We start from the raw sequence: 14,728 nt of genomic DNA on the forward strand, positions 1-14,728 counted from the left end.
TGATAGGTTCCCTTAAAGCTGTTGTCTGCACCTTGTGAGTCTCCAGATGTTTTCGACTTCAGTTAATTCCCCTGATTCCACACCATTGGGTAAGCTGGCTAGGGCGCATGGGAGTTGTAGTTCAAAACATCTGTAGAACCAAACAGTGCAGGCCCCTCCCTTAAAGGGACCATGCTGGTGATTAGGCCCTTGAGATAAGTCTCTGCTCAGATCGTGGAAGATAGTGGTGTAGAACGGGGGATGCTTTCCACCCTCTTAATAGCCTCTGTGCCCTGGATCGCTTACTGGGTGGTGGTATCTAATCCTCTTTTTTACCTCATCCCCAGCCACTAGAGCAAGGAAAGGTCCTTCGTCCCAATTGATGACCCTGTTTTTTTTAAAGCACGTGTATGAAATTCCTTGCACAATTTCCTAACTACTGGGGTGAAATCCAAGTACTCGGTTGTTGAAATACATATCAATCTGCTGTTTAGGTATCATCTGTGTTTATTTTCAATGTTGTATCTCTCTTTTTATGAATGTTGTGATGTCGGCTATTTCTGCCAAAGATGTCATAATTTCAGCATTCAAAAGACTTAGCTTTCAGTTGTAGCCAAGTGGATTTAGCCCCTTTACCACATACCCCAAACTCAAGGACATGACTACATGATTAAGCACAGCCTAACTCTGAGTCACAACACTCCTCCGCCGCATATGCAAACAACACAGCACTCTGCATCTTTAATTTGCTAGAGGATACCAGCAGTAGTAGCTTCTGTATGTGACGCGAGCCTTCATATAATGTACCATGTATGCTGGCAAATGATGCACGCTATTTTTTAAATGCATATAAATGTGTAATGTTTGTACGAACTGCAACTTAGGCCATGGTCCCCGCAATACCAGGATAGTGCAACACTGTATTGCAGCCCACAGCAATACTTGGCCATAGCAATGGTAGATGAGTCCTTTCTAAAAGGCACAGAACAGTAGAAAGCCATAGCATAGATCTCATTTGTTCCTTTGAGTTTAACACCTGTATATGGTAGTATATACCCAGTTTGAGTGCATTTTGTAGTCCTGACATTAAAATAGGTTATAACTGTTGCTTGATAAAACTATAAACTTATCCTGAATAGCAACCCACCTGGTGCACATGTCTTTCTCCGTTGGTATTGACACGGCTGTCTGTCTGATGGTGTGTGCAGGTTCCTCAATCTAGAAAAGTAATGTGTAAATGATCGTGTTTTGCCATTTTTCAAGCTTGATCATTATTCATATTTTACAAGAAAATCTTCAAATTGATACCAATCTATAAACTCTTGGATTGTAAAATGAATACTGGCAGGAGTGATTTTAGGGAACAGTAGTAAAATATCTTCTGGAGAGCTGTTAGTTTTGCCAAGGATTGCTTCTCATGCAGTGAAAATCCTTGTGGAAACTAAAAGAGAGAACCTACGCAAAACAGGTGATACATTTTAGAATCAAAAAGATGTAGTGATTGGTAGTGGTCATCATTTCTAGAACTGTCGAGTGATTATGTTTTAGTATAAGAGCTACCAAACTATAGAGGTTTTTACCAACTTAAAACACATTCCCTTCCGCCACAGTCTTCATCTCTTTTTTTATCCAATCTTTACGGCTGTTGGGTTCATTATGAGATGGGACTCCAACATGCTGCTATTGGAAAAATTAATTGCGATCTATAGTGAGATCATCTCCGGTTATTTGTTTTATTTGTGGTAACATATCCGGTTATGGTCAAACAGATTGGAAGATTACTGTTATGTATACATATTGGAGGAAACCTCAGTGCATTTATATAAATAACTTGTACCTGTATATATGTGTTTATGGTAATGGACCCTTTAGCGAATCACTGAGCTATGCTGATTGAAAAAGTTAGCTTTTTTCTAATTTGTTCATATTTTGTTCCCTGAACAAAGGCCGTACCTTTTTGGAGCAGGGTGCTTTGCCATACAAGCTCCTTGGTGAGTTCCTATGTCAATCCTAGCATGCCTTTATGTTTATTCACAAGTAGTCACATCTTCCTCACATTACCCCTTACACTAAGTGGGCTGATCACTCGATGAAGGCACCTGGTCAGGGTATCAACATCATCCCACAAAGAGCTTTCCATTAAGTCTGTTGAATGTCTAAAATTGTGTTATCCTCAAATGGAGTGTGTTCACTTTTTTTGTTGTATTGGGTGGTTCGGAAATGAGGTAGGCATTCTATTTTCTTTTGTGAATTTAGTGATAGTGAAAGGACTCTTGGAAATAATACAAATTTAAGGGGACCACCAAGTTTACGATTAAGTGCAGAACTCATATACCACAGGCATGCTCCATCACTTCACAGAACCCTGTCAGCCAAGAAAAGATTCCTGTGGGTGAACGGAGCTTGCCAGATTCTTCGGCCTCTTCTGGTGATGCTGCCAGAAATTTGTGAGCTGTCCAGATTATGTGATCAAACAAGATTTGTGAGCTGTCCCGATTCTCTGATCAAACAAGATTTGTGTTCAAAATCAATGTCCTTCATGGCGCAGAAGATGTATTATTAATTAATTTTCTTATTGATGTTGCAATTTCTTTGAGCATGAATTCTTCTTATTCGGTATCTCTAAAAATGCTTGTTAAAGTGTAGACATTAGTCCTGATTCTCAAATGTTTGTGTGATGCAAAGTAATGGATGCGCAGCTCCTCCATGTGCGCCGGAAAAACCTGTATCCTGTTCACGAAGGGTATCAGAAAGCTCTTTTCCCCCATGTACAATTGTGTAAAACAGGGTTGGAAGGGGAGCTTATGTGCATTTCAAAGAACATCCGAACTGCGGTAACCTGGGGTGCTGAGAGCATTGTATTCGTGGCGTCTCGTTCATTGAATCAAAATATTTCACTAAGTTGTCCACCATGGATCTGGAAGGCAGGTCTCCATACAGAGCCCCTCTTCTATTTCCAAGGTGGCCAGGAAGCAGAAGCAGCAACAACGCAGCAGCGGCGGCAGGCGCCACTGCCGCTGAAGAAAGCAGGTAAATGAGGCTAGGTGTGGGATCGACAGGAGCATATTTAGGCGAGGGGAGGAAGATGGCAGTGCGGGGAAAGCAGCCAGCATGTGGCTCGGAACGCGGGCTTGTATTGGTAGATTTAGTCCACGTTCTGAGCAACCTGATTGGTTGTTCACCCGTTGCCGGGTGCTAATGTCCATTACACACAGGGTGCAAACAATGGCAGCAGATCTCCTACGACATCATAATAGTCGCCAATGTCTAAAGGCTACATGACTGTGTTGGTGGACACTTCAACCAACATAGCACATTTTATTTCAATAGAAAAATTGCCAATGGTTTTGCTGTTAGCCTGCATTTTTGTGAAAGAGATTGTGAGATTATGTGGGTTATCCGAGATCATCATTTTTGAAAGGATGACCCAATTCATATATAGATTTTGGTCTGGCAGCTTGTAAAGCATTGGATAGAATGTGTAATAAGTTGTACACGTAAATCCTGTTCCCCTTTCCTCCATATTATATGGGCATCCCTCGCTATGGGCGGGAACTGAACCTTTTTCACCAGAAAAACATTATTTTTCCCTTTAAATTTAGCATTTGCTCCCCTGACTCTGCCCTCATGCACTACACCTCAGTCCTCTTTTCTGCGTCAAGGGGAGCGGACCTGCTTTACCAGCCTGAGGCCTTTTTTCCCCCTAATTCCATGTGTTCTAATTCTTCCCCTGGGACATTTATCCCTCTGTTTTTGTTTAATATTTCATTTTTCCTTAAATCTTCTAAATTCATAAGAACTTTAATTTAAACCGGTCTCTGTTGCCTCATGCCTCCCCAGCGCATGTCAGTCGCGGCATGCTTTAGTAGGTGCCTGTCCTGCGACGGATCCTTTCCGACGTTGGACCTGCATTTTCTCTGCCACCGCTACCTTGGCGAAGACCATGGCTGGGATGGCTGTTCGGCGTGTGGCGCCCTTACTCCCCGGTCAATCAAGAAACGAATCGCAAGGTGGAGGGAGCTGTTCTCCAGGTTTCCGCCCAAACACATCAAGGAGTATCTGCGTAGGAAAACAAAGGCCAAAATAAGTGTTGTTTTCTCCAAAATACCCCGCAAAGGTGACTCCTTCCCAGGGAAGAAGCCAGGCGGGAGGGGCCAATCAGGCTCTGTCACCAGCCAGGGTACCGAGGCTCAACGAGCTACCAGCTTAACGGCCGAGGGATCCATGGATTCTCCCGCTCCCAGCGCTGAGGGACCAGACAGCTTTCGTACCGGGATATCTCCTGAGGTGCTCTGCCCTAGTACTGGACTGCTGCCTGAGGGGGCACCTACACACAGTTGCACTATCGACTCCATGTCTGAGGGCGATCAGCCTACCAGGTGCACGCCTGATGGGCAAGGGAGGTCTGAGCCTATGTGCACAAGCAAACAGTCAGAGGCCAGAGCCAGTACTTTGACAGACACGCATGTGTCGGTCCAGGACAAGATGGCGGTTCAGACTGTGACGCATGCCACTCCAGTGAACCCCAGAGATAGTTATTCACACCCAGGGTGGAATGGCCTCCCATGATCATGCCACAGGTAACGTGGTGCACATTCTACCCGATGCCCTCAGGCCAGTAACGCTGCTGGAGCCTGCGCAGGAACGCACATCTCCAGTGTGCGAGGAACGTTTCTTTGAGAAGTTCCTCACTCTGATGTAGTCTCCTCAAATGGGTGGCATCCTAAGGGGGATTATTACACATGCTTCGTACCTAGAAACACTTGTGTACAGCAGCGTTATAAATGCCATATCATATTATCATATCATGCTTCTGCCTTCGGCTCCAATCCAGCTGCAGCCAGCTCCACCCTTAGTATCAGTGGCTTCACCATCTACAGAGACACCGGCTCCCATGCAGCCTAGCATCACAGCCCGGTCCCTGCCTCCTGCGGCCCCCAGGCTGCTCTGGCCACGCCGCCTGTGGATCCTGCAGACCCCCAAGATGCTGCAGATCAGGGAGACACAGATAAAGAAAAGGATCAGGACACCTAATCTTCAGCGAGGGTTTTCGTTTGAGAACATATCAGTCTCCATTGGCCTTCTGTACGCATTTTACCCAGTGCTGGGTGCCATCTTGGGCGGGGTGAGTTGGTGTGAAGTAGTCTCTGAGCTCTAATATCCTTATATGTAACTGAAACCAACGCCTTAGCAGACATGGATGTTGTTATATAATGTAGCGCTGTGGGTGGAGGGTCAGGGGCACCTGTGGGAAATCCAGCCACGTACCCTGATTGCATCCCATAGCAGGAAGTAAAAAAAACATTGTTAGTCCGTCCCACACTCCTCTAGTTTTCAGATCTGCTCAAGTGATTAAGTGTCCATCCACTACCAAATCCCCCAATTAATGTATCCCCAACCTTTCAAAGTGTATCTGAAAGATCTTTTCATGGGTAAGTGGTATACCTCTGACCTTATATATGGCAAATGTGGGGGAGTAGGGAGCTACCTTTCCAGTAATATTCAACACTTTGCGCCATGCCCTACATGTATTTAAAATCGGTTGGATCTCAGCTCGGGGATATGTAGGAGGGGGTCTCCACAGCAGGCCCTTCAGGTGGCCTGGGTGTGCAATCGCCTTTTCAAGAGACATGTGGGAGATCAGGCAAAGGAGACCACCACCAAATGGAATACTGAACTTATGCGACCAGGAAATATATATACAGGTCAGGATATTCCAACCCTCCAAGGTCATAGGGCAATGCCAAAACATCAAGTGATACTCTGGCCTTTCTACCAGCCCAAATCAGGTGTGTTATCACTTTACGTGTTCTAGACAAGAAGGTAGAGGGGGGCCAAATTGGGACGTTGTTGAATATATATAAAAACTTTGGGAGTATGACCATCTTGGCCAAGGAAATTCAGGCCGCTTGGGATATGGGCAGCAAAATCCAAGCCTCAACTCTGTGCTCTACGAACTCTAAGGCTTTCAGGTAATTTTTTTCAAACAAATCTGCCTGGTAGGTGGTCATATGTGTACCTAGGTATAGCATGCCATCAGGGCACCATCTGAAGTCTTTGCAAATATCTTCCTGAGAGATTACGGGTGTTAGGCACAGCACCTCTGATTTAGACCAGTTGATCTGCAACCCAGCGACGTTGCCGTATTGCTGAATCGACTGTGTAACCGGTTGTACATTTTCCCTTGGATGTTTTAAATACAGCAACATATCGTCTGCATAAAGTGATACAATAGCGGTGTGGGAGTAGAGCTTAACACCATGATGTGCAGGGTACTCCCTAAGATAACAAGCAAGGGGTTTGATGGCGGGAGCAAAAAGGATAGGGGACAGTGGGCATCCTTGTCTTGTACCTCGTGTAGGTGCTATATATTCCAACATAAATAAATTAGCGTACACAGCTGCCCTGGGTGCTACATACAGCAGGCGGATTGGGTATTACCCAAATTGTTCGTTTACAATTGTTAGAATGAACAATTGACCGAATTTAAAGGGTCACAATTGACCTTTTCACAATTGACCGTATATATATATATATATATATATATATATATATATGGGGGGGTTGTGGGGGGTTTCCCCCCACATATATGTTACAATTGACCTTCACAATTCGGTCAATTGTGAAAAGGTCAGTTGTAATTCGAACAGTTGTAAAACGAACAATTCGTATACAACCGGCGGATCCAGCAGAGAAAGACGACACCCAGCCCAGAGCGTCTCAGGACCTTGAATAGGAAGGGCCACTTTATTGTGTCAAAGGCCTTTGCTGCATCCAAGGCAGCGACCACCATGTGGTTTTCAGGATTTACATTGTGTGTAAGTGTAAGTCGTCGCCGTAAATTTTTCTGAGTGGATCTGCCCGGGATGAAGCCAACCTGGTATGGAAGCACCAGGGCAGACATATGTGGTTGAAGTCGATCTGCCAAGATTTTTGCAAGAATTTTATTGTCTGTATTAATCAAGTACAATGGTCTATGTGACGCGCACTTCAAGCGGTCTTCGTTGGGTTTCGGCAGTACTGTCACGATAGCCGCGCCGGTGTCTTCGGGTAAAGTACCTGATTTTGAAGGCTTCCTCATACATACTGCGCATATGTGGGACAGTCAGGTCAGTGTATTCCTTATATAGCTCCGCTGTGAGCCCATCTATACCCAGCACCTTGCTGTTAAGAAGGGCAAGAATAGTAGTATGCATTTCGCTCTCCGACGGGGAGAACATTCAGCTGTTCGCCTAGAGTGAGTTTGAGCCTTCCCAAGGCTACCTTGTCCAGGTACTCTGATATGGAATCATGCCCCACTTCCAGTTGCGAGCTGTATAATTGGTCATAATACTTCATAAAAGTTTTGCATATCACTAATGGGTCCCTCTTAGAAGTTCCACCAGGGTCTTTGATCGCCACAATATACACTCATTGACGCTTTATCTGATCGCCCATGCCAACGTGTGGCTGGGATGGTCCCCCTCACCATATGTACTGCCCTAAATAGGTCTCCCAGGAATTTCTCCTCCCGTTCCATGAGGAGGCAGAGTTCCTTACACTTTGTCCTCAGGGATTCCCAAGCCAAGGTAGTATCATGTAGTCCCTGTTCATCCTCGAGAGCTTTAATTTCCCATTCAATATTAAATATTGATTTACGAACATCTTTTAATACTTCGCCTTCTCTTAATGGCTTTGCATAGTATTCTGTCATCCGATACTGAACCAACATTTATCTCAAAGAAGGTTTGTATGTCTTTTCTAATATTGTTGCAGAAAAGTGCATCCTCTAGTGCACGGGCCCTAAACCACCACCTCATACACTTCGAGGGCTAGGGGGGTTGGGGGAGAAAAGAACCCTTACTCGGGAGTGATTGGATAAGGAGCGTGGAAGGATCTGTGCTTCCATAATAGAATGGAGCATACTCGAGGAGACCATGGCGTAATCAATTCTAGAAGAGCTACCGTGAACCCCAGAATAAAAGGAGTGTTCCCTGGTGGTGGGGTACATACTCTTACGTCCCGTCCCCTTTCCTCCATACTTCACCAGAAAAATCTTCTTCCCTTCTAAATTTAGAGGCGTGGCCCTGGGAGCATGCGCTGCCCTGACTCCGCCCTCCGGTGCCACACGTCAGTACCCTTTTCCGCGTCAACGGGAACGGGCCGAATTCACAAGCTCTCCTGGGATTGTCTTCGGCCATTTAATTCCACGCACGGATTCTTCCTCTATATCTTCTTTTGTCTTTTATCTATTAGGTACGGGGTCCTCAGACGCCACAGCTCCTCCCCGGCGCAAGTCGACTTCGACAGGGTTCAGCAGGTGCCCATCTTCAGACCCTCACACCCTCTGCCTACGTTGCCTTGGCCCAGACCACAGTTGGCAAGCCCGTTTGACGTGTGGCTCGCTGTTCTCGAAAGCGCTGAACAACAGACTAGACCGGTGGAGGGAGCTCTTCCAACAGTCTCCTTCTGAGGATCTCAAGAGTTTTGTGAAACATCGATCCAGGCCTGAGGTGGGCCTATATTTTCATCCGCACCTCGTAAGGGAGACTCGTTCCCAGGGACTCTCCTACAAAGGAGGGACCGGTCTGGTCCTTATACCAACACTCGCACCGAGGCTGCTACAGTTATCGGGCTGAGGGGTCCTCAGATCCTCCCGGTGCCAAGGTTGAGGAGCCGCTAGGCTCTATTACCGGGCTTGCGCCCGAGGGGCTCTGCCATTGTACCGGCGTCATGGCCAAGGGGCTACACCCCGTTACCGACAGCACATCCGAGGGGACGCCTGAACACAGCTCTAACGACCCCCGGGTTGAGGTGGATACACCTACTGGGCCCAAGGAGCGGGGCAAGTCGCACGCCGCTCACATAAGAGACTTGGCCGAGGCTTGCACCAACGAGCCAAGCAACACGTTGCAGCCACATGTTAGGCAGCTCAACAAAATGGCCGACATGCCAGAAAAGGACACCCGTTCAACGCCTCTGCAGGACTGCGGCAAAGAACGAGTATCGAGGTGGGACTGGCATCAACCAGGTACGTGGCCTATGGCCTACCCTTCTTATACGCAAGGTTGTTTTTATTTGCGTCTGTATGTACAGGGCTGGCAGCGGCCTCAGCTGCCTCTAGCTACCCCGTCAGTCCCCTCCTCCTCCTCCTTCGGCCAGCGAGGACAGGATCTTTGAGAGGATCCTCAGCCTCATGAAGTCTCCAGATATGGGAGCTATCATCAAGGACGCAGTCAGGGAAGTCCTTCCCGCTATGCTAGCGACGCCTTCACCGCCTCCTCTGGCTCCTCCGCCTATTCCACAGGTGGTTCCATACCAGTTCTTCCTCAGCCTCTGCCGGCGGTCCCGGTGCCCCTGCCTCCAGCTCTGGATACTCCTCCTCCTCCACAGGATCCCCCAGACCCTTAGGATACTGACGAGGAAGAGGATCCTGACACGCCATCATCAGCCAGGCCTTCCACGAACGTATCTTGGGCTTGGCGGAATACCTGGGCCTCCTCCAGCCCCAGGTAGAACAGCCGGCAGAGGGCGTCCTCACTGAAGTCCTCACGAGGCGCCCTTCTGCCACAACGGGAATTCCACTGCAAACCGATGTAGTCTCCCTCACCAAGAAGGTTTATCTCAAACCCCACTCCGTCCAGCCAGTCAACCGCAGCCTGGATGCCAAGTACAGGCAGATGGAGGGGGATACACTCGTGCTCTCCTCCCATCCACAGCCACACTCCTTGGTGAACGCTGCGGCTTCACTGTACTCCAAGCCTCAGTCGTCCTCATCTTCGTCATTGACGGCACTGTTAGGCAAGGAGGAGAAAACCTTGGAGGCATACAGTAAGAAGCTGTATTCCAAAGCTTCCAGGCCAACGCAGATGCCATGCTTGCAGCCGCTAACCAGAGATTAATGCAGGAAATTGCCGACTTCCTTCTTTGACTCCCCTCCCACTGCCAATCACGTTTCAAGGCAGGGCTAGCTGAGGCCAAGCTCGTGGCTCAGGATATCATGGAGTCCATGCTGGCACACATTGATACCTCTGGACGTGCCATCTGCATTGCCACAGACATGAGAAGGATGGCCTGGCTACGGGCAACCAAGTTCAAACCGGATGTCCAGAAATGTATCTAGACCTGCCCTTCGAGGGCAGTGACCTCTTTCACTCCAGCACAGATGAAGAGCTGGACAAGAAGAAGAATAGCTCTCAGACGGCTAATTCTTTATCCATTCTGACAAAGACCATGCCCAAAGCGTACTCCCACTCTCAGCAACGCTCGGATCAGGGTCGCTCCTCTGGAGGCTTCCGCGGCTTCCAGGAATGGAGGTCTAGACAGCCGGAACGCTGGTCGACCCCTAGTCGGCGCAAGCATCAAAAAGGGGGAGGGCAAGGGCTTTTTCCAGTCCCCCTCCTCAGCCTCTGCCTCCGAGGGTAAAAAGTAATGACAGATCCACTCGGGTCCACGTGTGGGGCAGGCTTGCTCTTCACGCACACTTTTGGTGACAGAACTTTGTGGACCACTGGATCCTGTCAGTAGTTCCCTCGGGGTACCGTCTACCTATTCCTGACTCTCCTCCCTCCTCTCCTCCTCTTTCACAAGTTGGGACAGCAGCTCTTTGGCAGAGATTCGGTCGCTTGTCCTGTGCCAGGCCGTGGAGGAAGCCCCAGCCTCCCAACGAGGATCGGGTTTCTACTCCAGGATCCTCACCATTCTGAAAAAGAACCAGGCTTGCCTGAGAGTTGTACTGGACCTTTCCACCCTCAACCTCTACTTAACTCTCCAGAGGTTCAAGATGCTTTTTATTGGGGAGACATTGTGCAGGGGGAGACTGGATGTGCTCCTTGGATCTGAAGGACGCTTATCTGCATGTCCCGATTTGGCAACCCCATCGTTCTTTCCTCCCTTTTGGCCTCAACTCGGCCCCACGGTCTTAACCAGACTCATGAATGCAGTGGCAGCCCTCCTCCAGGATCAGGGCCTCCATATATACCCCTACCTAGATGACTGGCTCATTAGCGCTACATCTCAAGAAGCAGTTCACCACTCCTCCCATGCACTGATGAGCATGCTACACGGCCTGGGCTTCTCGCTCGATCTCAAGAAGTCACAGCTGCAACCCACGCAGTCTTTGACCTTCCTGGCCCTCATCTGGGACACGCGCTCCGAGAGGGTCTTCCCCTCGAAAGACAAGATCTCGGCCATCAGGAGGGCCACAGCCCACTTTCTCAGCCGAGGCGCTTCTTTGGCTTGGTGGTGCCAGTATCTCCTGGGTCTTTTTGCTGCGGTACTGTTGGCCGTCGTCCACACAAGACTCATGATGAGGAGGATTCAGCTCCACTTCGTAGCGTCGTGGAACCAGGAGAGGGGCTCTCAGGCCGAAATGATCAAAATCCCCATTTCTCTCCACCCGGACCTCACACGGTGGTCCAAGGACTGCAACCTGCGGACGGGCAAGCCCTTCAGGCCACCCATCCCACAGGTGACGATTACCACAGACTCCTCCCTCGAGGGCTTGCGAGCCACCCTGGAGGATCTCTCGGTCCCGTTAGGAACAAGAATACCACATCAGTTGGCTGGTGCTGAACACCATCTGGTTAGGGCTCAGAGTCTTCCTCCCACGTCTCAGGGAAAGGGTTGTCCTCATCCAGACAGACAACTCGACCAGTATGCACTACATCAACAGGTTAGGGGGGGGGCAGGTCCCCTTCCCTGTGCAGACTGGCGATCCGCATGTGGGAATGGGCCTTGGAGAAGGAGATGTTCTTCACAGTAGTACACCTTCCAGGGGAATCCAACCTGGAAGCGGACAGTCTCAGCAGGTTGGGAGCAGACAACTACGAGTGGCCGCTGAACGACCTTGTTACACAGGAGATCTTCCACTGATGGGGCCTTCCCCAGGTGGACCTCTTTGCCACCAGGCACAACAAGAAGTGCCCCCAGTTCACCTCCTGGCAGGGGCCGGGCCTAGGCTCCCTGGGCGACGCCTTATGGATTCAGCGGAACGGCATGTCAGCATATGCCTTCCCGCCCACTCCACTGATTCACAGAGTGCTTTGCAAGTTCAAGGAGTCTCACCAGCTCAAAGTCATTCTGATAGTCCCGTGATGGCCTGCCAGGCCTTGGTTCTCGGAGCAGCTCAGCCTCTCGGAGGTCCCTCCGATCCACCTCCCGACGGGCCCAGCACATCTTCTGATATAGCAGGGGGACAGGGTCGTCCACCCCACCCCTCAGAAGCTGGCCCTCACAGCGTGGTTCCTGAGCAGGTGACGCTCAGCCACCTCAACCTATCCCAAGCTAACCTGGAAATCCTACAGGGGGCTCGGAGCAAGGCTACCAGAGCCCAGTATAAAAGTAAATGGACCATGTTCTGCCACTGGGCCCACTCCAAGGATATCGACCCACTAGCTTGCTCATTGGATGATGTGCTGTTGTTCTCGGCGCACCTCGCCAATTCGGGCATACAGGTGGACACCTGCCGCACATACCTCTCGGCCATTGGGGCCTACAGGAATTCGGAGGAAGGGGTCTTCTCCTCCAACCCTATCATCAGGAGGCATTTTAGCGGACTCGCTAGACTCTAGCCCCCATCAGGAAGCCACACCCCATGTGGGATTTGAACCTAGTCTTGGGCGCCCTCGCACACAAGCCGTTTCAACGAATGGTGTCTGCGGACATCAGGCTGGTCACCATCAAGACGGCCCTGCTAGTCGGCGTCACATCGGCGCGCAGGGTCAGTGAGATCCAGGCCCTAGTAGCCTCAGAGCCGTACACTACCTTTCACAAGGATAAGGTAGTCCTGCGGACCCATCCAGCATTTCTACCTAAAGTGCCATCAGCCTTTCACCTAAACGAGGAGATCGTCCTTCCTACATTCTTCGCTGACCCGAAGGACGAGCGCTTGCCTTGAAATTCTACATGGGTAGGACCAAGGGCTTCCGCAGGTCAGATGCCCTATTCATCACTTTTGGAGGCGCCAGACCAGGCTATCGGGCCTCCAAAGCCTTCATTTCCCGCTGGATGGTCTCTGCCATCAAGGAAGCGTACGAGGGCCAGCATAGACCCCTTCATGCATGCCCACACGGTCAGGGCGAAGGTAACGGCCATCGCCTTTCAGTGCTATGCCCCCTGGCAGGTCATAAGCGGGGCGGCCACATGGGCCACTCCATCGGCTTTCTGCAAGCATTACTGTTTGGATGCCGGCTCCAGGGCAGAGGCAGCTTCGGGACAGGCAGTTCTCGGGAACCTGTTTGCTTAGGAGGGTCTCCTCTCCACCCTGGGGCTACATTCATTTGTAATCGCCCATGCAGTATGGAGGAAAGGGGACAGGACATAAGAGTAATTATAAGTTACTCATCGTAGTGAATAACATACTCTTATTCCATAGCCCCCTTTCCTCCATACATCCCACCATCCTCCCCCCTAATAATCTGGTGTCATTAGGCAATGGTAAAACTATTGTCAACACGTCTTTGGGGACTGAGGTGTGGCGCCGGAGGGCGGAGTCAGGGCAGCGCATGCTCCCAGGGCCACGCCTCTGTGCGCCTCTACATTTAGAGGGTAAGGATGTTTTTTCTAGTGAAAAAGTTTCCGTCTACCGTCCCTCGCGAGTGACGCCCCTGCAATATGGAGGAAAGTGGACTATGGACTAAGAGTACGTTAGTCACTACGGTGAGTAATTTATAATTTACCCTCCAAGAGTCATGCAGTCTAAGATATTCTGCAATGTCTAGCCATTTAGTCACCGCCTTTGGTAATACTGTCTGTTGTGTGGTGGATCCATCAAATGTCAGGGATGGGGCCATGTTAAAATCGGCTGCGCAGAGTATATCATGATCTGAGAACCTATGATGATGGCTGGCACATTTTTTAGAGAAATTAGGAGAATCAGTGTTTGCGGCATAAATATTTAAATGAGAACTCAAGAGGCCAAGAACCTCCTCTGCTAGTAGTAGAAAACGCCCCTCGATGTCACAAACTTGATTATGGATTTTAGCTACTCCATGTGAATGTGTAGAGAATGAGGAGCCGTATGAGGTACACCCCCATACAGGCATGTTAGGAAGCCTACCATCCGAGGCTAAGTGAGTTTCCTGTCGACATAAAACTTTTACAATATGGTTCTTAGCAGTTTGCAGTTAGTCATGTTTTTTTTGTGATTTGTGAAGCCCCCTATATTCCAGGACAATAATGAAATAGCCCTCCCCAGTTGCACCTTTTGTGAAGAAGTAATTGCTGTGCCTGCCATCTCACATGACCGTACTGTGTACCACCAATAGGCTGCATGAACCGCAAGAGCCCAGCTTGGTCGCTCAGTTTCAGAAGTGTGGCAAAACTAAACATTGCACCGTACTTGCCGTTAAAACCTAGCCCCCACCCCCACCCTTACCCATTACACCCACCCATGCCAAAAACCAAAACCAACCGCTTCAACCCCCATAACAATACAACTCAGTCAACCACTTGTAACATTCAACACCCGCAGTGTCTGCGGAAACGGGCACACTCGCCGACAACAGGCTCCGGGTACTAAGAGCCCTTCCCAGATCATAATCAACTCCTGGAAGGCAGACATAGGTCCAGAACATGGTGCACGGAGCCCTGCGTAGTCATATTTAAACTGCAACTGCAGTACCCTGGGCTCCAGTGCAGAATAAGAATCAGGCCCAACAAGGCCACAGTGGCTATTCCGGAGGCCCACCTGTGTTAGGCAGTTCTAGGGCAAAATGTTCTGCTGCTTCAGGAGTTGTGAAGAAGAGTACCTTCCCATCGTGTGTTATAC

General features: G+C 49.4%; 1 protein-coding gene across 4 annotated transcripts in view; it reads left to right on the forward strand.

Annotated features, from left to right (window-relative positions):
* Positions 1 to 14,728, forward strand: part of BCAS3 (BCAS3 microtubule associated cell migration factor) — a 3,943,855-nt gene that overhangs the window by 3,386,318 nt on the left and 542,809 nt on the right. For 3 of the 4 annotated variants that reach the window (XM_069615076.1, XM_069615079.1, XM_069615078.1), the window contains one exon: positions 1,926 to 1,970. The exons of the other annotated variant lie outside the window; for it this stretch is intronic. In XM_069615076.1, coding sequence (XP_069471177.1) covers positions 1,926 to 1,970 — 45 coding nt within the window. The remainder of the gene's footprint in view (positions 1 to 1,925; positions 1,971 to 14,728) is intronic. 4 annotated transcript variants of the gene reach the window in all.

This window comes from Ambystoma mexicanum, chromosome 9, assembly GCF_040938575.1.
Source record: "Ambystoma mexicanum isolate Mex_15411 chromosome 9, UKY_AmexF1_1, whole genome shotgun sequence".
Classification (NCBI taxonomy): domain Eukaryota; kingdom Metazoa; phylum Chordata; class Amphibia; order Caudata; family Ambystomatidae; genus Ambystoma; species Ambystoma mexicanum.